Consider the following 25,251-nt stretch of genomic DNA (forward strand, 5'->3'; position numbering starts at 1 on the left):
GGAGCACTCGGTACAAGTCCCGTGAAACACAACTCATGATAAAAGAGCTAGAAGACGTGTAGAAGCAAGCTAAAATGCATTTATTAAGGGTTACATTTAAGGTTAAAATATACCTGCAGTTCATTACTTTAGCAAACACTTTTTTTATCTCGCGTTTGCATTTGTTAACACTATTGGTTAGGTTAGGTTTAGGGTAGGGTTTAGTGTAAGTGATATGCTATTTTCAAACGCCATTTTAGCACCACTCACTGGACATTTAATTTCCGATTTGCAGCGATACATGCTCACTGACTTGACATTTCAAGTGTCACAAAACATGAAAGAAGCTACATAATATAATTTAGCAGAAATATCGCCACATGCCTGGTTTGATTGTGACATATAAATTCACAAATGTGAGATAGAAAGTTGAAATTTTTAGATTTTGAGTGATATACAATAACGCTTTTATATATAAAGTCTCAATTATGGGAAACGGTCACAATTGTGAGATACAGTACCTTTGTTAGATATAGAGTCAAACTGTTCAGATTTATGAGAAATCGCAAGTCAAAATTGTGAGACAAAGTCACTTTTTGAGACATAAAGGCCCGGTTTCACAGACAGGGCTTAGATTAAAGGGTTAGTTCACCCAAAAATGAAAATTATGTCATTTATTACTCACCCTTATGTCGTTCTACACACGTAAGACCTTCGTTCAACTTTGGAACACAAATTAAGATATTTTTGATGAAATCCGATGGCTCAGTGAGGCCTCTATTGCCAGCATTGTCACTAACCCTCTCAAGATCCAGAAAGGTACTAAAGGCATATTTAAATCAGTTCATGTGACTACAGTGGTTCTACCTTAATATTATAAAGCGACGAGAATACTTTTTGTGCGGCAAAAAAAATACGACTTTTCAACAATATCTAGTGACCGCCTATTTCAAAACACTGCTTCATGAAGGTTCGAAGCTTTACGAATCTTTTGTTTCAAATAAGTGGTTCGGATTGTGTAAATGAAGCCTCGTTTACTGAAATCCCGTGACTTTGGCGCTTCGAACCACTGATTCAAAACAAAAGATTTGTAAAGCTTCGAAGCTTCATGAAGCAGTGTTTTGAAATCGCCCATCACTAGATATTGTTGAAAAGTCATTATTTTGTTTTTTTTGCCGCACAAAAAGTATTCTTGTCGCTTTATAATATTAAGGTAGAACCACTGTAGTCACATGAACTGTTTGTCTTTAGTAGCTTTCTGGGCATCTGAAAGCGTTAATTGTCTTGCTGTCAATGTAGGCCTCATTGAGCCATTGTATTTCATCAAAAATATCTTAATTTGTGTTTTGAAGATGAATGAAGGTCTTATGGGTGGAGAACGACTTGAGGGTGAGTAATAAATGACATTATTTTCATTTTTGGGTGAACTAAGCCTTTAAGTGCCTTAGAAAGAAACATTACTGGTGTGCATCTTGAGTCAAAACAATGGCAGTAACAAATTTTAAGATATGTCAGTACAAGTTGCTTTCAGTTAAATCATGCATTTTAGTCTGGGACTAGGCTTAAGCCTTCTCTTTGAAACCGGGGGATAAAGAGACACACACACACACAAAAAAAAAACTGTAAATCAGCATATAGCAGCACAAAATCAGCAGTTTAACTCTGCTGTGGGTTGGGTTAAGTAGCTTGCTACTGTAAAAGCTACACTATTTAGAAAACAATTGCTGAAAAATGTAATTAAGATAGTAACGTTGCTACTTTTAGTTAGTTACTTCCACAACACTGACACACACACAGAGATCTTGGACAGAATTCCAGCTCAGCAGTTCCAGTTATTGAAACCGATCTCATAATCCTCATAATCTCTCTACATTTTAATCTAAGATGTATGAATCACTTGAGAAATGTATGCATGAGCAGTCATCTGATTGATCACCCGACTCGGGAAGAATTGCGGCAAGAATTGCATTCTTCATGCTGCTTCAAGTATATTTTGCATGTGCAGTAAAGTGCATTTCTCCAGACGTGGGCATACTGTGTCATTACAGACTGTCTGTGCCAATATAAATTCCACATATCCAACACCCCTAATCATTTTCAGATCAGCCAATAGGGTGTGTCCACACAAATCCCAAAGCAGGAGAAATATTGGACATCAGTGACGGCTGGAGCTCGGTTCACTTCCACACATGACTTACAGGATAGGGGAAGGATTCATGCTGTAATCGTAGAATTAGCGAAGTGTGCCCAGCCGTGGGCCTGTGTGCGTGTGAGTGCCATAAATCAAGCGGAGACACGTACTGCTCCTCACACCTCTTACGCAGTGTGTTTAATGGACTTTTTACTGCAGGGAAGCAGTCGATCAGCACTTAGCAACCCAAATTTACTCAAGCCCAAACACAAAGGGTTTCCATGGGTAGGAAGTGAAAAGGATTTAAAACTCTAAATGCTCACTGAGGGAGATCTGGAGTCTAGGACAGCTCTATAAAACAACACTCAGAGAGAGTGCATTTAAGAATCTTTGCAGCTAGCTTTAAAATAACATAATAAACTAGATTTCATAAAATAATTATATGAAATAAATATAAAATAATAATTTTTATTATTATTTTGAAAATATATTAAATTCTAAATAATATTAATATTGCAGAAAGTGTATTTAATAGATTAATGCTTTATACACTGCCTGGCCAAAAAAAAAAAAAAAAAATGCTGTTTGGATTTTAATTGACACACACTTAAGAATCTATGAATGGATCATTATAACAGTGATTATTATGTTATATGTTTGCCAACGGTTCTTTTAACCCTTAAAGAACCCTTTTCATTTCTTAAACAACCATGTAGGAAGACACATCATGGCCATATTCCTGGATGACAATGTCAGGGTTAAAATTGTGAAAGAATGAAGATCTTGTATTGACAATGCAAGAGGTGAGCACTCTTTAAAGTCTACTCCAGCACATCCCAAAGACATTCAATGAAATTAAGGTCTGGACTCAGAGGTGCCAATTCATGTGTTGAAAATGATTCTTCAAGCTCTCTGAACCATTCTTTCACAATTTTAACCCTGGTGAAACTTGACATTGTCATCCTGGATTCCTACATGGTTGTTTAAAGGTGCCCTAGAATCAAAAATGTATCTTGGCATAGTTGAATAACAAGAGTTCAGTACATGGAAAAGACATACATTGAGTTTCATACCCCATTGCTTCCTCTTTCTTATGTAAATCTCATTTGTTTAAAAGACTTCCGGAAAACACACAGATCTCAACATAACACCGACTGTTACATAACAGTCGGGATCATTAATATGTACGCCCCCAATATTTGCATATATGCCAGCCCATGTTTGAGCATTAGTCAAGGAAAGGCAGTATTAACGTCTGGATCTGTGCACAGACAAGGTAAGCAAGCAAGAACAACAGCGAAAAATGGCAGATGGAGCAATAATAGCTGACATGATCCATGATTACATGATATTTTTTAGTGATATTTGTAAATTGTCTATCTAAATGTTTCGTTAGCATGTTGCTAATGTACTGTTAAATGAGGTTAAAGTTACCATCGTTTCTTACTGTATTCACGGAGACAAGAGCCATCGCTATTTTCATTTTTAAACACTTGCAGTCTGTATAATGCGTAAACACAACTTCATTCTTTATAAATCTCCAACAGTGTAGCATTAGCCGTTAGCCACAGAGCATAGCCTCAAACTCATAGAGAATCAAATGTAAACATCAAAATAAATACTTTACTCACATGATTCGATGTATGCACACAGCATGCATGACGAACATCTTGTAAAGATCCATTTGAGGGTTATATTAGCTGTGTGAACTTTGTAAATGCGCTGTAATATAGTCGAGAGCTCGTGTGGCAGGGAGCACGCGATTTTAAAGGGGCGGCGCGCTGAAAAAATCAGTGTATAGTTAATGATGCCCCAAAATAGGCAGTTAAAAAAATTTATTTGAAAAAATCTATGGGGTATTTTGAGCTGAAACATAACAGACACATTCAGGAGACACCTTAGACTTATATTACATCTTGTGAAAAAGCATTCTTGGGCACCTTTAAGAAATGAAAAGCTACAGTGTATTTTTTATATTATACTTTAAATATATTATACATTATACTTAATAATGAAGAAATGTTAAAATTACGTAGTAAATTATGTTTTTAAAATTAAATTTTAATAGATTAACATGTTTCTTAGGTTAATATGTTTCTGTTCTTGTTCCTATTTGAACTTCTAATCGTTTGTAAAGCACGTTGAGCTACTTTTAGGTTATTTTAAGAAATTCCCAGCACCTGGTGGACAGAGAGTTTGCAGAACAATGCAACATGTGTTGGTGTAGGAGTGGGAACCTTTAGGGAGCGTAGAGAAAACGCTGACGGAGCGTTTGACAGATAGGAATGCGTAAGCTTCGTTTTGGGCCATGTCAGTTTGAAATCAAGTGCATTTCTGAAAGCACAACTGAACCTTTCTGAAATTCTCATTGGTCCCCCTGAGAGTGTGTTGCGGCAAAACAAAACATTTTTGTTCAAATGATGTCACTTTCTTGATTTCTTTAAGATGTTTAATTAATTTCAATATTTTCCCCCTCCACACCCTGTGTTTTGTTTTTGTTGTGTGTTTCTTCTGGGTTTGTCGTACATATGGGTGCAACTGTTTGGATTGAGTTTCTGCTGCTTGTGTTTCTCCTGCAGGATGATAAAGATCTGGTGCATGAGTTTGTGATGGCTGAGGGACTCACATGTCTGATTAAAGTGGGAGCTGAGGCTGACCAAAACTACCAGAACTACATCCTCAGAGGTACCACATTACCACACGTGACATTATACAATGAATGTACATGATTCGATTGTACAAACAACTATCAAACATAAAAAACAAGTGCTATTATAATATATCGTATAAAGCATTGTTTAGGTTACATTATATAATACATCCAGCAACACGATACAGAGTAATTAACAGCAATACTTACTTACCGACTATACTCTACTGTTCATATTATGTTTGGGGTCAGTTCATTTTTATTTATTTATTTTTTTAAGAAATTCATAGTTTTATTCAGCAAGGATGCATTAAATTGCTCAAACGTGACAGTAAACATGTATAATGTTACAAAATATTTCTACAAAAATAGTGAGCAGCGCAACTGTTAACATTAATAATAATAAGAAATGTTTCTTGAGCACCAAATCAGAATGTTAGAAGGATTTCAGTAGGATCATGTGACACTGAAGACTGGAGTAATGATGCTGAAAATTCAGCTTTGCCATCAGAGGAATAAATTACATTAATATATATATATATTAAAATAGAAAACAGTTATTTTAAATTTTGATAATACTTCACAATTTTCAAGTTTTTACTGTGTTTTTAATCAAATAAATGTAGCCTTGGTAAGCATACGTGACTTATATTAAGTGAAATAAGTGAAAATCTTGCTGACTCCAAACTTTTAAAATGTATTGTGTTTTTATTGAAACATTTGAATTTAAGAAAATGAGACCTCCTTGAACATTTTTGAATGACGATACAAATTAATTGATGAATCAGAATTATGAATTGATTTACTGAAATTGACAGTTTCAAAAGATTTATGGAAATTAATCAAATCCAAACTTGAATCATATTTATTAATTTATTAATTTATTCACTAATTGCTATCATACTTGCACATCACAGATTGTGGAATTAGTCAAAAAAGGGCAATGAAATTATTGAATTTTTTTATTATATCGTCAGCAAAATAATAATAATAATATTAATATTAATTATATTAATAAATAATATTAATTTATAGCTGCATCAAAATTTTAAGTACAGAACAGTAATAAAATGAGTAGATTTAAAATTAAAATTGTAAATGCTTGTATATGGTTATAAATTAGTTTTCACTGAAGTGTGTGTTGTGTGTTGTATTTTATTCACAATATACCACATTCATATTGTAACAGTGCTGCCACTACAAACCACTAAAACTATACCACAATTCCAAACATCTATACATTCAAACCACATCACAAGGAGTTACATTACTACAACACAATACATTTTAAAGCTGAGCACCAAACATTTTCCACCCAGCGCTATTAATTGGCAATAAAGCATCAAAATGTCTTCTTTTCCTCAGAGGGAGGGGCGTCAAGGGGGTTGTTGAAATTCAGTTTACGATCTGCAACATCCTGCCAAGCTTTTTTATTGGACTTTAAAGCATGTGGGTGCTGCCCTCTCGCAGTGGGCTGTGAAATGTGGGTGACCTCTCGGAGAGGTTTTCCAGTCCCCTTTAGACCTCCCCATTGGCCTGCAACCTCATCCCCAGGCATAGGAAGCTCTTAGCAGCCTGTTAACATGCCTGACCTTTCACCTCACATGCATGGAGAGAATAAATTAACCAGGGCAACCAGGAGCAACGCGTTTGTGAATGGCAATTATTGGGGTCAATGAATGGTGCGTGTGATGGTGCGTTTCAGTGCTTGTTTTGTTTGGTTACATGGGCATCTGAAGCGTATTTGTGTGGTATACTCGTATGTTTAAGCTTGAGGGTATCAGCTTCCCTTTTTAAAAGTTTGTTTTTGCATGTGGGTGGCGGGGCGTCTGTGTGTATACAAATGTGTATACAAATACACAAAAGCAGAACATTACGTTAGAGCCGTATGACGTACTGTATTTACTGTATGCATTGTTGGGAATTTAGTGTTAGCTGCTCTGGCCTGTTATTATTTTTATTCCTGGCTTTGAACAGCTGTAACTTTATATTACTATAGTAAAACATCACAGAACTTTTAATACATAAAGGGTCTGTTGCTAATTGTCTGTCGTGTAGTTATGGGATTGATGGGATGTATATTTGCCCCGCAACTTGCGGTTAAATCTTTAATATTCAAAATGCCAGCCCTACTACATTTGAATTAAAGGTGCCCTAGAATCAAAAATTGAATTTACCTTGGCATAGTTGAATAACAAGAGTTCAGTACATGGAAGAGACATACATTGAGTTTCAAACTCCATTGCTTCCTCCTTCTTATGTAAATCTCATTTGTTTAAAAGACCTCATAAAAACAGGCGAATCTCAACATAACACCGACTGTTACGTAACAGTCAGGATCATTAATATGTACGCCCCCAATATTTGCATATGCCAGCCCATGTTCAAGGCATTCTGTATAATGCACAAACACAACTTCATTTTTTATAAATCTCTCCCACAGTGTGTAATGTTAGCTTTAGCTCGTTAGCCACGGAGCACAGCCTCAAACTCATTCAGAATCAAATGTAAACATCCAAATAAATACTATACTCAGATGATCCGATGCATGCATGCAGTATGCATGACGAACATCTTGTGGGGGGGAAGGCAGGGAGTGCGCGATTTAAAGGGGCCGCAGCCTAAATCCGTGCATAGTTAATGATGCCCCAAAATAGGCAGTTAAAAAAATTAATTAAAAAATCTGTGGGGTATTTTGAGCTGAAACTTCACAGACACATTCTGGGGACACCTTAGACTTATATTACATCTTGTAAAAAATGGTTCTAGAGCACCTTTAAAGACTTAAAATTACACATGCAAGTCAATTTTTCATGGGGAACAAATAATCCTCAAGGACCCATAAGTTTCATCTTTTCTTTTTTTTAGTATTTCATAGTATATTTCATAGTATATATATATATATATATATATATATATATATATATATATATATATATATATATATATATATATATATATATACTGTATATATGAGCATATATATATACTGTATATATATATATATATATATATATATATATATATATATATATATATATTTATATTTTTATATATATATATATATATATATGAGCAATATCACACAATTGGCCATGCAATATGGCTGTATATCAGCACGGCTGTGATTCGGAAGCATAAAAGAAGGAGCGACGACAGTGAAGGACAAGAGAGGACTCAGTCAATTTTATCGGTAATGCACAAATAAATCACTAAATTAATTTTGTCTATTTATTATAGACATGTGCCGATATTCGGTCATACAGTATATCGCGATAATGAATATGCATGATATTGTTATCATGGGAACTAATGTATTACTTGTGTATATTATATGCAATACAATATACACTACAGTTAAACGGTTTGGGGTCAGTACGATTTTTTAAATGTTTTTAAATGCTCATGCATCAGATATATTTAATATTTATTGGAACATTATTACAATTTAAATTGTTTTCTATTTGAATATATTTTAAAATGTAATTTATTCCTGTTATGGCAATGCTAAATTTACAGCATCATTCTCCAGTCTTCAGTGTCACATGATCCTTCAGAAATCATTCTAATATGCTGATTTGCTGCTCAAGAAACATTTCTTGTTGTTATTAATGTTGAAAACAGTTGTGCTGATTAATATTTTTGTGGAAACCTTTTTTTTTTTACGGATTCTTTTATGATCAGAAAGTTTAAAAGAACAGAATTAATTTGATATAGACATCTTTTGTAACATTATAAATGTGCATCCTTGCTGAATAAAAGTATTAATTTACTTTCAAAAAACAAACAAAAACAAATCTTACTAACCCCAAACTTTTCAGTATATTCAATTTTGTTTGTGACAAATGTATGTGTGGAGTAAAAAGCTACATGAATTCAGTGTCCATGTGTGTGTTTTGAGAGAGCTTAAAGTGACTTCTTTACTGGGACTGCTTGTTTATTGTCAAAACAGTTGGATTTACAGGGCAAGAGACTGACGACAGACACCTAAACACTAAATCCGCATGTTGAGACTTACTGGCAGTCTGTACGATTTACAGCCTGTCCACAATGACAGCGGCTTTCTCTAACACAAAAACAAAGCTACACATTACTCCCCATAGCATAATATTTCAGCTAGCCCAAAATGGAAATACATTTTGTGCATTAGAAGGGCCAACTGGTACAACAGTTATGCTGGACGGTTCCTAAAGAAGTGTTTTTCACAATGTATCATGGCTCTGAGAAAGTGCTTCAGGTGTTTTTTGAGTGAAATAGGCAGTAACAACATGGCTATTCCTTTTTAGACTTGCACATTTTATTTTTTAGTTTCCACACCCAGATGATTCATGCTGCTGCTATGCTTTTATGGACTCTCAGTAAGACTCAGCACACCTTTGGGTAACAGGATGCCGTAATTATCTCAAACTGAGCCCGTGTGCTTCCCTAAATGTTGTGCATCTTTATATTTACAGCTAAATTAGTTTCAATATAAAACACACAGTTGAAATGAAGCTGCATTGTCCTAGTGGGACCTGGTTTCAATGTGTTTACTTGCAATCAGTGCTTGTGCCCTGGTTATAGGTTTGAACCCACATTGACACAAACAACCCAGTTGATTAAGATGCCAAATGCCAAATTCCCATCTGGGACAGAGAGAAACTGAAAGAGAACGAGAGATACAGTGAGAGAGATCAAGACGATGATGATGATGATGATGATGATGATGATGATGATGATGACAAGCTGTCTAAATGATAGCTTCAATCCCTTCCCGCTCTTTTTAATCACTCATTTGCACTTTGTTTACTTCATTTGTCTCTGTTTTTGGTGTTTTTGTGCGAGTTGGTTGTTTGTTTGGAATGGATTGGTCTGGCTGTGGGAAAGAGCTGCTGATGTAGCCTCTCTTCTCTGTAGCATGGCTGTAACCTGGCTCACAGATGACCTAGTTTCTCATGACCAGAAGAAGAAACACACACTGTGGTGATCTTTTCCTTCCAGTGTTTTTTTTTTTTTTTTTTGAGGAGCATGCACACATGTACACTGGGGCCCAAAAGTCTAAAACTGCATTGAAATTGTGTAATTTTTTCATTATTACTAGAAATAACCTAAACATTGTGTAGACAATGTTTTTTGTCACAATATGTTAAAGCTGCACTCAGCAGTTTAATTTATGTTGCGCTGACTGTAATTTTTCCCTGGCATCTAGTGACACCTAGTGGTGTGGATGTAGCATCAAGCAAAAAAGTATTTTTGGTTGGCGAAGGCATTGTAGAAATATGCAATTCACAGTCAAACATTATTAATTTATTCCAAAATCAAAGTATCGAATAATAATGAGTAGGGGTGTGACGAGATCTCGTGTCACGAGATCTCGCGAGACTAAAGTGTGACGAGATTTCTCGTCGAGGCGAAAAGTAGTCTAGTGATGTTGCCATGACAGAGTGTTAGGATGATTAGGAAAGAATATGCCACCGCTACGTTTACATTACGCCTCCACTGTCCTTTTGCTTTGTGTTTAAATAAAAAAACATTTAATTAAGTTGGATAACGGTTGCCGGCTCTCCATATTTAAAGAGTTACGCGCAATCGCTTAAAGTGAAAGTAAACGCGTGCGCGCATTCAAACGCGATTTCAATACCCCGCATTTTGAAAGCGGCTCCTTAATGAATGCAAATATCTCTCAATATGAAAGCTATTTTAGGCTGGGCAGCGTAGTTGTAACCATCTCTTAGCTCTGTATCAAAGAAAAATTTGGTCTTATTTGCACTTTGAATATTGAGAGAGTGTGATTATGGTTTCAACTTGTAAAGTGTTACCATAAAAATGAATAACAGTTTTCTCTTAATCTTATTAAGCACAAACAATAAGGTTTCATTTGTTAACATTAGTTAATGCACTGTGAACTATCATGAACCAACAATGAATGACTATTTTTATTAACTAACATAAACAAAGATTAATAAATACTGTAGCAAATATATTGCTCATTGTTAGTTGATGTTGGTTAATATGTTAATGTTAATAAATGAGACCTTATTGTAAAGTGTTACCATTTTTATTTATACTGTTTTTATTTCTATGATCAGTTTGTGGAAAGGAGTTCAGTTAGGAGGTCAAAAGTTGTAGAAGCTCATAAATCATGTACAGTAAGATCTGAAGAGACTGAAATCATACAGAAGAGAAGTCAGTCAGTTGAGTTTGTGGCAAATCCTTTTACAGTGTTTGAGTATTGTTGTCTTTTACTGCATATGATAATTCATACTCAGAAAGTAGAACTGAATGACATTCATTATAAGATGATTAGTTAAAACATTTCAAATACACCTGCAGAATATTTTTTCTAGTCATGTATTTCGCCATTGAGGATTTCTTAAAAATAATGTGTAAAAATCTTGTCTCGTCTCGTCTCGTCTCGTGAGATACCCGTCTCGTCACACCCCTAATAATGAGATACTCAGATAAAGCAAGTTTCCATTTAGTCATGTGATTTCAAAATGGCCGTCCCCATGAGGCGACGGTCCAAGTAGAATAAAATAGAAAATACTCATACATACTTTTAAGGCTGGAATACATTGTAAATATGATTTTCAAAGTTGTAAATAAAACAGATTATTGGAGTAAGTTTTACAAGAAAATACTACTTCTACTACTTTTGAATCAGTTGGTTACTTTTTCATTGTGAAATCTACTAGCAATTTCCTGAGTTTCTACATCTATTTTTTTCCCCCCAGTCTACACTTTTTCCCAGGTTTTTGCCCAAATTTACAGTCTGGAAGAGTCAACAATAGTTGTTGAAAGTCAGGGCCAGGCTGCAGATATCAGGCAGTTGGAGCTTAAAGATTTTGCAGAAAATTGCGTAGTGTATGATGGTCACAGACTCCGATTATGATTATGATTCGATTCAGTTAAGAGGATATCAAACATGTTTGATATTTAGAGCTGATTTTAGAACACATAGGGCCCTATTTTAACGATCTAAACACAAAGTGTAAAGCGCACGGCGCAGGTGCACTCAGGGCGTGTCCAAATCCACTTTTGCTATTTTAACGACGGAAAAAAAGTTTGTGCGCCGGGGCGCATTTTTGAAATGGGTTGTCCCTATTCTCTTAATGAGTAATGGGCGTAACGTTCAATAAACCAATCAGAGTGTCATCTCCCATTCCCTTTAAGAGCGAGATGCGCTCGCGCCATGGCGGATTGCTATTTACATGGCGTACACGCGATGAGTCAGTTAATATATATGTGTGTGTATTGGCACGATTGTTCAATTAATTAGCCAATTTCGTTCATCATTATAAGTAGTAATAGGCTGAATTGAAAATAGGTAGCCTAATTCTAATACACGCAATGACTATTCATCATTACATTTTTATATTTATGTAGCCTACACAATAATATTCTTTTACACTGTAATCCTTTTGTTTTTAATATTTGGCATGTTTGTGTGATGCGCATCCCTGTGTGTAATAAGCAAAGTTAACGCGCACTGTGGACACGCCCAGAGGCGCAGTTTCTACCAACGTGCTCTAACAAAAAAATATTGCGCCATTGACTTTAGACTTTAGACCAGGTTTGAGTTGGTCTATGGCGCTGTCTATTTTCAGCTCCTTAAAATAGCAATGCGCCGGCAATGCGCCAGAACACACCTCTTTTTTAGACCAGCACGCCCATGGGCGCACTAACTGGTGCAAATGCATTTACTAATTTAAGGACGTGGCGCTGAACGGGAAAACGCGAACGGCGCCGGACGCAAACTAGCAAACACACTTGCGCTGCGCCTTGCGTCTCATTGCGCCGGGTGTATTATAGGGCCCTTCGTGTTTAAATTTGTCATGTGTCTCCTAGCAGCGAGGCGCATGTTTCTGCATGATTTGTTGTGTTCGGAACGACTAGAATGTCTGTAGCATGTGATCTTCAGTTGTTTACGATGCCCAGTTTTCTCTGTACCTGTTGACAAAGTCGGCAAATGCATAATATTCAGATTTTGTTCAGAATTTAAAAGGTGTGTATTCCAGCCTTTAATCAAAGCAGCTTGCTTTGACTTTACAAGGTATGCATTTTATCGGCTCATGCATTCCATGGGAATCAAACCCATGACTTTGGAGTTGCTAGAGCCATCCTCTATTTTTTAAGCACAAATACAGCATATTTCCACACATTAAACATGCATTTGTCTATGCAGATCCACGTCTTCTCTTGAGGGAACATGACATATTGTGGTGAGATAAGGCAGCTCTTCTGCTGGGCTGCACTTGTTGGCTGCTTTGAGCACCTGGGGGATCATTGATAGGAATACTAGAGGCCTGAGATTTCAGCGCCATTACTCCCAGCCAAGCGCATGAAAACACATGGAGAAGTTGGGTCAGTGCCACAGCGTAAATCTGGGTTTACACCTTCCCTCTTAACACACTCTGTGTTCTGTCCAGCACATTTGCACGCTTATGATCATATTTTGCTCTCTCTGTGAAAATCAAGGTTGTGAGGCAGCTGAGTACATTCAGCTTTATTGAATTGACATGACAGACTGAATGTAAAATAAATGTTGGCCAGGTATATACAGTGTGAACCAGTTAGACCACATAGAAAATCTGGGAATTTTGTTATGTAACCCTGGACATTTAGGAAAATGTAAAACAAAAGAAGACAAAGTTGTTTTTTCAGCAAAGATGCATTAAATTAATCAAAAGTGCAGTAACACATTTATAATGTTAGAAAAAGAATTCTATTTCAAAAGAATTCTATTTCAAATATGTGCGGTTCTTTTGAACATTTTATTCATCAGAGAATCCTGGAAAAAGATTTAATACTCTTTCCACAAAAATGTTTGGCAGCCCAACTGTTTTCAACATTACTAATATTAAGAAATGTTCTTAAGCATCAAATAAGCATATTGATTTCTGAAGGATCATGTGACACTGAAGACTGAAGTAATGGATGCTGAAAATTCAGCTTTGCCACTGCAGGAATAAATTACATTTTAAATTATATTAAAATAGAATATGTAACGGAGCGGGACTCAGGGTAGGATCCATTTGCAAGCTTTTATTAAACAGTGTTCGTAGTAGACAGGCAATGCTAGAGCAACAGCAGACAGGTATGGCAGACAGCAGGCAGAATCATAGTCGGAGAACAGGCAATAGGTCAGGGCGGGCAGGTAACAATCATAAGTTCAAGACAAGCAAATAATCCAAAGGGCAGGCAGCAGAGAATCATATATGGGGAACAAACAGGCAAACAACAGGCAGGCAAACAAGATAACAGACGCTCAGAAATGTAACCGTAGTAAACAAGACCTAGCCATGAGTGTGAGGATGTGAATGGCTTAAATAGTCCAGGTAATGTGCTGCAGCTGGGTGTGGTGATTAGTGGTTGGTGGAGTGAGTGCAGGTGATTGCCAGGGAGGATGATGGGAAATGAAGTCCAGGAACTGTGACAGAAACCATTTATTTTAAATTGTAATAATGTTTCACAATATTACTGTTTTTACTGGTTTTTTTTTCTTATACATAATTGCAGCCTTGATGAGCATAAGAGACTTCTTTTACAAACATAAAAAAAAAAAAAAAAAATATATATATATATATATATATATATATATATATATATATATATATATATATATATATATATATATATATATATATATATATATATATATATATATATATATATATATGTATGTACTTTTAAAGTACAAATATGCATTTAAAGTACTAATAAGTACCATTTAGGGGTAAGTAAGGTACAGAGATGTACCTTTTCACTTTTGTACCTTAGGATACTGCCCCAGTGACAGCGCCGTACCTTTTTTTCTGAGAGTGTTTTTGTGATGCATTACACTGTGCTAATCATATTTAACATTTTTAAGCATGTCTTATTTCATCGTTTGATCATTGGTATGAAGCGCAAGAACTTTTGGTTCCCATCTAAAATTCCTGTTAAAACACACACCCTATCCATTTAGTGTCCCCCTGTGAGCTGAGTGGAGTTCGGCCCTGTGATTGGGGCCCCTCACACGTGCGCCTCGGGGCTAGAGGCCTCTCAGTGCCTGCCGTCCTTTCCTAGACCTGAGGGAGCTTTTCCCCCATAACCCCATCACAGTGGCTGAGCCTGGGGTCCCACAGCCATCTGGACTCCACCAGAGCAGCAGATCAGCCCAGATAAATTTTATGAGAGAACGGAGGAAGGTGAAATTAGCAGGAAGAGAGCATGAGAATGTTTATCACTCCATTTCTGATGACAGAGTTACAGAGTGCACTAGTAGGCAGTTAACATCAATGGCAATCTTTGTAACTCCCTTGTGTCCCTGAAAGCCAGTTCTGCTCTCAAATCACCATCTTTTTGGTTAACGGATAGATGTGCTATTAAAATTGATTTTAAGTGTCCATGTAAAAGCTTTTCTTGTAAAATGTGTGATTTTGAGTAAAGAGCCTTATGTAATGTGTCTGGGTGGTGCAGGATATCTATATTAGTGACACTTAAAGGTCCCGTTCTTCGTGATCCCATGTTTCAAACTTTAGTTAGTGTGTAATGTTGTTGTTAGAGTATAAATAAAATCTGTAAAATTTTAAAGCTCAAAGTTCAATGCCAAGCGAGATATTTTATTTAACAGAAGTCGCCTACATCGAACGGCCAGTTTGGACTACATCCCTCTACTTCCTTCTTTAATGACGTCACTAAAACAGTTTTTTGACTAACCTCCGCCCACAGGAATACACAAGAGTTGCGTTTGTAGAGTGTGTTTGTCGCCATGTTGTCGAAACGCTGTTATTTTCATCCCGCAGTCCAATCACCGGGTCTGATTCCGGCTCAAATTGATCAAAAATATCTTAATTTGTGTTCCGGAGATAAATGAAGGTCTTACGGGTGTGGAACAACATGAGGGTGAGTAATAAATGACATAATTTTCATTTTTGGGTGAACTAACCCTTTAACAACAGCAAGACTGAACCAAACCAAACAAACAAACAAACCCTAAACTAGACCAGTCCTTGTCACATGCCTGTTAGTACACTAAAATAACTGAGCCTGCCTTGTAGCCTGAACCTGGCCGAGAGAGAGACAGAGATTAATCAGGCCACGGCTCGTGGTGATTTTAAATCATGTGAGGGTCAGAGAACTGCTCCCTTACCAACCCTAAGTCTCCCTCACCCTGTCCGGCTATCACAGAGATGTTTATGGAAAAGAGATTCATGCTGATGATATTTGTGTATGGTGTATTGTTTGAAAGATGGCACAGCAGTATAAATAGCTACTTTTTCAACTTATTTTTTTTTTCTGTTTGCATACTGTAGTGTGTTTCACATGATATGATTTATTACAAACAAGTGACCACCAGTGTGTTTCTTTGTTTATTCATAGTTTTTGTATTTTGCCAGAAATGTCCTTTGAATGTAGTCAATATTTTGTCATGTCATATTCATTATTTTCAGTCTATTTTACTCTGACTGAAATGGAATGTAAATAACTACCTTTCAAATGATGATAAACAAATGGATGGATGGATGGATGGATGGATGGATGGATGGATGGATGCTCTTACCTGGGCCGAATGCCCTCAACACCCCGTGCCTTCACGACATTCAGTCACAGTGTGGACATTAGTTACCCTGTTTATTTTGGACACTTTTATCTTCTTTAGACACTTTGTTCTCCCTTTTTTGACATTTTATGTTTTATTTTATGTTAAATAAAAGCCTGTCCGTGGCCTGACACCATACCCACTGTGTAAGTTGTTGCTCCTCCCGCCACAGTAGATGACAGATTAAATTTTTCCTGATATACCTACTGAATCTGTCAGTCCTGATTCTTTTCATTTTCTCTATGCTAGGTAAATAAGAATTGTTATGAAATGCAAGAATCTCTCTTTCTTTCATGCGCATATGTTTAACCAGGAAGGTGGAGGTTTTTCCTCACACAGTAGTCTAGGTGGGCACTCAGCTCTTGTTCCAGTAGGGAATCTCCAGAACTGGCACGACCGTGGCAACAGAACCCGGCTCCATGTTCTCATAATGAGTTCCCAGGAGAAGAGCACATACTTTCCACATACACTTACCTACAGCCTTCCCATTTTCCCTTTGAATCAAGCAGTGTTTTTTTTTTTTCCCTTTTATAACACATTTTAAGAATGTCCCTTTAAATCAAGTTATAAAAACTATACAGTATGTCACAAAATTGTGAGTTTATAATTTTTTCCCCTCTTACTGTAGTGTCTGTTTCTCATGGTAAACAACCTTTAATGTAATGCTTTAGCTGCCAGATGTAGGCTTTTACAGTTTTTGCTTGAGATGACAAACATTTTCTTGAGATATGATGACCTCAAGAGGTCAATGTCAATATATGGGAGGGGATCCCAAATAGTCCAGTCAAGCCTTCGCACCAGGCCTCTTCTGAGCCGTGCTGAAGGGTTTCCCCCTCTCCCCAAAACTTAGAATTACAGGCGAAACAAGACCTGTTGGGCAGCCGCCAAACACAGCAAACCACTGCAGATTCTCTACTGATCGCAGAGCATGTGACTTAATGGTTTCAAGGTTCAAATCGCATTTCACACCCAAAAATAACCAAAAATGAAAATTTTGTCATTTACTCACCCTCATGTCTTTTCAAACCTGTAAGATTTTCATTCTTAAAGTTTATTGTAGGAACAGAATGGTTTTGCGAGAGAACGCCAATGTTTTGCAAGCGAACACAAAGTTTCTCAAGGGAATGCAATACTTTTGCAATAAAGGAAAAAATATCCCCCCCCCCCCCCATGTCCTCCTTAGGGGCTCGATATCTATGTATGATTTGTGAACGAATCCTTCTTTTGACTGAATTGGTTCATAAACAAGTCTAGATGATTTATTCACAAATCAAACTGATCAGATCTGCGTCCGAAAGTTTAGGCAGCTGACTTTTTGCCTCGCTTGCACATGAAGGTACCTCCTAAAACTGATTTTGGACAGATTTCAATGTTATAAGGCAGCACAATGTTATAATAACATACAACTAGCTTTGGTGATAACTAAGCAAATATGTAATTACTACAACATTAAAGGTGCTAAAGAGGATCTTTTCGTCGACTGAGAAACCAAAGACTGTTACTGAGTTTTTGAAATGAGCGCATGCGTAACAACAACCCCCCTCCTTCACAGCTCATTTCGAGGGAACGGCTCCCAAAACTCGTGCACGAGTATTGGAACACGAGTGTTTACCACCGGCATTCGCTGTGTCGTGTTAGTGGATTCATTATGTCGGACTCACCGCAGGTAACATAATCTGCAGTTGTTACTCCTGTCTCCTGACAAAAACATTGCATGCGGCGCCTGTAGAGTGTGGAAAGTTACTGGAGCGCGCAGCCGCGCTCGTCTCTCACAAGGAACGTCATGGCAGTGATTGACAAGCCAGAGGGCCAATCGTTTACGCGATGATCGCGTAAACGATTGGCTGGTGTTTTTAAGGACCTACCTCGTGCACAGATGATGTATATTAATATTATTCCTTTCAGTGCACCTAATAAATAGTCTTTTATCAGTTAGTAAAGACAGTTTCAAGTAATATTGCAAAAATGTATAAAACAAAACATCCTCTTTAGCACCTTTAACTTATTGCTAGAAATTAAAATTTGAAAGTGAAAAAAGTTGGTCAAAAACATACAATGTCACAAACTGGCCATCAATCGCAACATTCAGATGGCATATTTTTTTCTTTTTTTTTTTTAGCTTAGGCAGCAATTTTCAGCTTTTCAACACAGCCCTGGTTCTAGAGTTCACTCACTGAGTCATTGAATCAGTGACTCAATGATCAAATCCTTACTGAATCTTGAAAGCTGCAGTCCCCTTTCATTATAATTGCATAAGAAAAAAGACCAATAGATTCTTCAAAAAACAAACAAACAATCAAACAGAAAAACATTTTTTTGTTCCATGAAAGAAAGTAATTTCGAGTTGGGTTCAGAAAAACAAGAGGGGGAGTAAATAATGGCAAATTATTTGATTCTGAGTGAATTGTCCCTTTAAAACCCTGAAAAACAGTCTTCCAAAGGGTTCAAAGTATCCTTTCTTGTCTTATCAAAACAACCCCCCCCCACACACACACACACACACAAAAACCACACATCCTGGGTTCTTTCTTTTCATTTTTTCATCAGCCGTTTGCGGTTTATATGGCGTTAGCGTGAATCGATAGGAAAATATCCACAGCATCAAAGCAGAAACAGTCTTTAGTCATTAAAGACTTCCGCCGAGTGTATATTATTGTGATGAATAACACGGGTGAAGTTCATTTCCGAAGAAAGTGTTTACCAGAAGTACCTCCTATTTTTACTATTAGACTTAATTACACATAGCCTCTTGCCAAGCATGAGGAACCCAAAAAAACTGTGTAGCGTCACAATAAATAAGACTTCCTCTCTTATCCTTTTGTTTTCTTTCAACAAGAGTTTGTTCTAAAGATCCTGTGAAGCCATTAACTTCCTGATTTGATTAAAGAGAGCAGTGGTGATTGGAAACACATCTGAAACAGGAGGGCATATGACACTCTCTGAACTGTGTGTGGCAGCAGTGGTTTTGTTAGCATCTGTTTGAGTCTGTTTACTCTGTTGGGAACACTGTGGATGGCTGCGGCTAAATCAGTCTGACTTTAGATCCAGAGCCTCCGTCTCTGCTGTGGAGTTTAACCTCGGTTTAAATTCGGCCCCACCTGACTGACCTACATTCTGATGGACCTGCTCCAAACGGCCCCACGCCATTATTGCAAGATGTTAGCATATGCGCTAAATTTTCCTTAACATCAGGCCCACACAGTATCTGTGCTTGCAGATTCAAGTGATTTCCACAAAGTAATGATTATTAATATGTTGCCTAATTTGATTATTCTGCCATTTAACACATTTTACTATGGTTTTTGTACTATTTTGTACCAAAATGAGCTCAGAAATGTAAACTCTGCAGAATCTAGCTGGGCCTTGACATTCACATAATTTAAAGAAAACATTTTCCCGCAGTTATACAGAAAATGATTTGTGATGATTCATAATTATAGCTTGCTAGTTTAGTTTTCTGAGGAAATCAAAATATTTCCATTCACATGCTCTTCAATATAGACTTTAATCTCCTGGCTGGCTGCAACATGCAAGAAAACATGATGTGAATCTCCTTTTCAACAGATGCTGTTCTTTTTTTTCATGTCGGCTGCTGTCTGAGCCAGACCAGCGATTCATAGCAGCCTTTGGAGATTCCCTTTATACTTCAGTAGGATCACCACTCAAAGGTTTTGATAGTGATCACTAGAGATGCACAGTAGAAAGTCTGTATGCCAGTAAAAACAATCAATTATACTCTTGTACTGGTAGAGCATGGTGCTAGCAACACCATGATTCTCAGGGAACACATATATACTGCAATTTCCTTTGGATAAAATGCATAGATGCAAGTTGGTTGGTGGTTTTCTGCTACCTTGTCTTAACCCTTAAATGCATGACTGTTTCGCCAATCATTCTTACATATCCGGGTCTTTATCAACCCGGATCTGTATCTAACACTGATGGATCTCTACCTGTCGCGATAATATAAAACTCCTCTGATATTAAAGTAACAATTACAGAAGAATAAAATAAAGCATATTTTGTTACCTTTTGGAGCTTGAAAGGGCTCCGTTTGAGCAGATGTTTTATGCCATCACCACTGTCCTCGTCAGAGCTTATTTCCCAGTAAATTCAGCAAATAATGGGCTAGTTTTATGTTTGAGGTCACGAATAGGAGCCCATTCGTGATCTTAAATGTATTCTCAAAACTTTAATTTTCAACATCTTCAAAATCAATATTTTGATCGCTAACAGCTTCACCAGATTCATCCAGTAACAGTGACAGTCATATTTGATTGCGTTCAGTACTTGCTCTGCAGTAAATCACTGAGCCATTTCATGTTTTTCTTATTCTTTTGTTTTCTGTCTGAATGAGTCGTCACTTCAGCATTGTGTATCAGACATTGCCACCTTGTGGAATAAAGGTGAATTGCACTTATTCCGTCATCTAAGATTCAGTTATTGTTGTGCAGAAAAAATATATGTACACTCATACACACCTCGGGTCATTAGTGACCCTATACAATTTTTACAAAAAATGAATACAAAAATAGGCATTCTTTTAATAATTTTATGATTTTTTTCTTGTTATATTCTTTATAATGAATTGATTGAGGAATACCAAGAAGGTTGATGTCTAACTTTAAAAAATGAACGAGGAGGAGGGTAGTGAATGACGTCCCGGGTCACTAAAGACCCGAGGTATGCATTTAAGGGTTAAGGGTCAATGAAATAAGGGCTGGGGTTAACACAAGATCACAATATTTTCACCTTTTATTTTACAACATATAAGTAATACTCCTTTGTGATTTTTTTTTTTTAAAGCTTGTTTTTACAAGTCTTGCAAACTATTCTAACTCTAACTTTCAGGGAATTTTTTTAATAAACTGACTGAAAGAGTTGTCGCAAGCTTAAAGTGATGAAAAAATGATGTACTCACCCTCAAGCCATCCTAGGTGTATATGACCATCTTCTTTCAGATGAACACAATCAGAGATATATTTAAAAAATATCCTCCAAGATTTATAATGGTTGTGAATGGGGAGTCACCCCCCCCCCAAAAAAAATGCATCCATCCATAATAAAAGTAATCCATATGGCTCCAGTGGGTTAATAAAGGCCTTCTGAAGTGAAGCTATGGGGTTTTGTTAGAATCTGTATTTAAAACTTTATTAACTATAACAACAAGCTTCTGACAGACAGCCATATGCTTCGATTTGTGGTGGAAGACCAACCTCTGACCCAACGCAATGACGAACGTGGAAGCGCAGAGGAGAGAGCAAAACAAAACACCGGTCACGAATTAGAAGGCTAAAATGAGAAATTTTAAAGAGAATTGTCGAAGGATTTTGACTTAAGAGAAGAGGAGCTTGAGTTTGTTGCCCAGCCCTATTGTTTGAACCACGAGAGGCGTCAAAGCCTACGCTACTAAATCCTGCATCATACATCACGTCAGAGGATTGCTCATTTTTCCGCAAGTCGACTTGCACAGTATGCGTACGGTCGTCCACCGGAAGTTGATATTTGAATTTTTAAAGTTTGAAATATGGATATTTTTCTTACAAAAACACATCACTTTGCTTCAAAGGCTTTTATTAACTCACTGGAGCCGTATGGATTACTTTTGTTATGGATGGATGCATTTCATTTTGCTTCAAAATGTGGCCTCCCATTCACAACCATTATAAAGCTTGGAGGAGCAAGGATATTTTTAAATATTTCTCAGATTGTGTTAATCTGAAAGAAGATAGTCATATACACCTAGGATGGTTTGAGGATGAGTAAATCATGGGATAATTTTTGCGTGAACTAACCCTTTAATGGTGGTGATGTTGAAGTCATGTGACCATGATGTATAGTAGTTCATTTATAGTCTGTTTAGTTTTTGCTTCTGTATTTAGGCTTCAAAATGTATAAAAAGTTATGCTCATTTGTGAAGATTATCATGATGAGCAATATTTGAAAGGATCATAAACTTTTTTTTTTTTTTTGGTATAGAGCTTATTTTCTGCAATAATCTAAAAGCCAATGGAAAATCCTATCATTTTGTTGAGTGAACCAGGGTGAAAAAATGCATCATCACTGCAGCACTTTAAAGACACTATGAAAATCCGTTCCCACGACTTAAATTGTTTCCTTATTATAAAATAAATCATGGTCATATTGTACTAATTCAGTCCAACATTTTAGTAACATTGCGGCCTAACTCATAGCCACAATATTTATTTCTTAATTTGTAGCCACAATATATATTGAGCAGGGCTCTGTAAATTCTTGCTATTTCTAAAAAAAAATAAAAAATTTCTACCTTGAAAAATATATTTGAAAATGCAACAACAATCTCACTGAGATGTGGAAGACAAAGTGCTGCTTGCGGTGTAGATGTGTAACACCCAATATACACTGAATTCAAAGGACATGACAAAACAAGTATGTTCACAATCAACAAGTTGTAGACACAGTGTAAATAAGACATTTATTGTGGCCTTTAGAAAGCAGCATGATTGCAAACAGTCTCATGAGTGACACTTTGAGTGATTATAATGAAATGTGAGCATACTAATATTGTCGCATTGTTCACATTCTGTGTATAATTTATTCAGGATTTGAATAACATTTTTGTTTTTCATGCTGCTGTTTTTCATGCTTCACTGCACTAGTTTGTTACTGTCCGACAGCTTATTCCACCTCCTTTTGATTTGCCAGTGCATCACTAGCGAACACACATCGACGACATAATAAACATACACACTATATAGTGTTGTTTTTACATTTAGATTGAAATTTTAGCATGTTTTTCACCATGTGCAGGTGTTATAGCAGAAGAATGTGTGGTGTTTCCTGTCCTCTGATTATTTGCACCATAAGGACTTGGCTTTGCTAAAAACACACTAACACTTTGGCCTTTTCACACATATGTTTGCATGTATGTCATCCTGGGCTACAACTGTACGTGTATGCATGTGCATAAATCACAAAGAGAGCAATTGGCTCTGGCCCAAAACATGAAGTCAGCCACTGTATGGAAGATCAGTGGAATGATTCAGGGCAAGGATATAAAGCTGGATTTATGGCCGCTAGCCGTTAGAGTCGTCAATGTTAACGCTGAGCTATATCGCTAATGACTAATAGTCTCTGCAACCTTTTACCGAGTGCAGTTTCATCATATGGAGTGCAATGCAAAGCATCATAAGCATCCTCTGAAGTGCCATAACAATTCACCATGGATCATCCTTCAGCAGTTTATTGCTCCTGCAGTTGTCTCCAGCATTTGTGTTTACTTGGAATCGTCTTGGTTACTGCTCATTCCTACGTTTTTCCATTTTATTAAGTGTGCCAAAACCTAATCATCCACAAAAACAATATGGCTCATGTTTCTTGACCACTTCTCAGAAGAATCACTGGTGTACGGCACAACAGGGATAATCAGAGCGGCAAATATCCTGTGTGTTTACACCGAATTTCAAATGAGTGGTCGAAAATGTAAAATGTTAAAATATTTAAAATATTAAAATAATTTTTACAAACAACTGTAGCTCACCAGATGATGAACAGAAAATACTGTTTTACTATTTTTTTTTTTATACAGTGAATTTTTTTTTACTATTTTATAACTCAGCTGTGAGTTTATTTTTTCACAATTGTTGCATTATTTTTTTTGTAATTGATACTTTATTTCTGTAAAGATTCAACTTTATATCTCAACCGTGATTTTTTTTCTCTCTATTGTGACTTAATTTCTTGTGATTGCTACTTTAATTCTCATAGCATTCAACTTTATATATACTGTACGACCGCAACTTTATTTCTCATAACTGTGACTTTATTTTTTTGTAATTGACACTTTATTTCTCTAAACATTCAATATTTATCTCAACCGTGACTTCATTTCTCACAGTTGTGACTTTCTTACAATAGCAATGTTTTTCTTGTAAAGTTAAACCTCATGTAATAATATATTATCAACCTTGACTTTATCACAATTGTCACTTTGTTTCTCGTAATTGCTACTTTATTTTTAATTATATATGAACCTTTATTTCTCTAAAAATTCTACTTTATATCTCAGCTATGACATTGTTTCTCACAATTGTGACTTAATTTCTCATAATCGCTACTTTATTTTTCATAAAATTCAACTGTACATCTCAACCATGACTTTTTCTCACAATTTTGAATTCATTTCTCAGATTTACTACTTTATTTCTCATAAAATTCACTTCTCAACTGTAACTTTTATTTCTTCCAGTTGTGACTTTAGAATTCATTATTGTGACCTTTTTTGTTTTCAATCATTTTTTTATATCATCAGTTCAGTTGTGCATAAATTCTAATCAGAGGATTTGAGTACTCCGAGTCTGGCTCTGTTGACGATTTGTTTTCTTAAAGTAGTATGCCTGGTTGAATCAGTGCCCCCTTGATTTACCAGCTAACTGTGACCGGGCTGGAGAGGTACAACAGTAACAGGACCACAAGTGTTTTGCACAGGGTTTGGCTGATTGCGTAATGATGAGCTCTTGTTGAATTTACAGCATCCAGAAACTGCTCATAATGGCAATTTAATGGGCACCGGTAATAAAGCTGTCTCATTCGGAAACAGGGAGGCTAAATCAAAACCCAATCAGACTAGAAGGGAAGTCGGAATAAGTCAAAGTTTACGGGAAAAGTTCTTTGTCATCAGTTTGCCCCAAGAGCACAACCAGGCCATCATGTCCGGTGGGGGAGAGAACCCACATTCTTTCTCTGTGGAAACATTTGCAGATTGTTTCTACTTTGTGGTTTAACAAAAGAAATATACCTGACTTTAACAGCCCCGATAACTGCGTCAGACTTTGTTTCACTGGATTTAGAAAAGTGTTGAGTGCACTAAAAGTTCCCTTGCATGTTGTGGAGAGTAGGACCTTGATAGAAGGCCTGTAGCCCTATGAAAATAAATGTAGCATGTTG

General features: G+C 36.6%; 1 protein-coding gene across 7 annotated transcripts in view; it reads left to right on the forward strand.

Moving 5' to 3' along the window:
• fhod3b (formin homology 2 domain containing 3b) overlaps window positions 1-25,251 on the forward strand; it is a 227,573-nt gene that overhangs the window by 125,879 nt on the left and 76,443 nt on the right. For all 7 annotated transcript variants that reach the window (XM_048152875.1, XM_048152877.1, XM_048152878.1 and 4 more), the window contains one exon: window positions 4,690-4,795. In XM_048152875.1, the coding sequence (XP_048008832.1) occupies window positions 4,690-4,795 (106 nt within the window). The remainder of the gene's footprint in view (window positions 1-4,689; window positions 4,796-25,251) is intronic.

The sequence above is a fragment of the Megalobrama amblycephala genome, linkage group LG13 (genome assembly GCF_018812025.1).
Source record: "Megalobrama amblycephala isolate DHTTF-2021 linkage group LG13, ASM1881202v1, whole genome shotgun sequence".
Taxonomy (NCBI): domain Eukaryota; kingdom Metazoa; phylum Chordata; class Actinopteri; order Cypriniformes; family Xenocyprididae; genus Megalobrama; species Megalobrama amblycephala.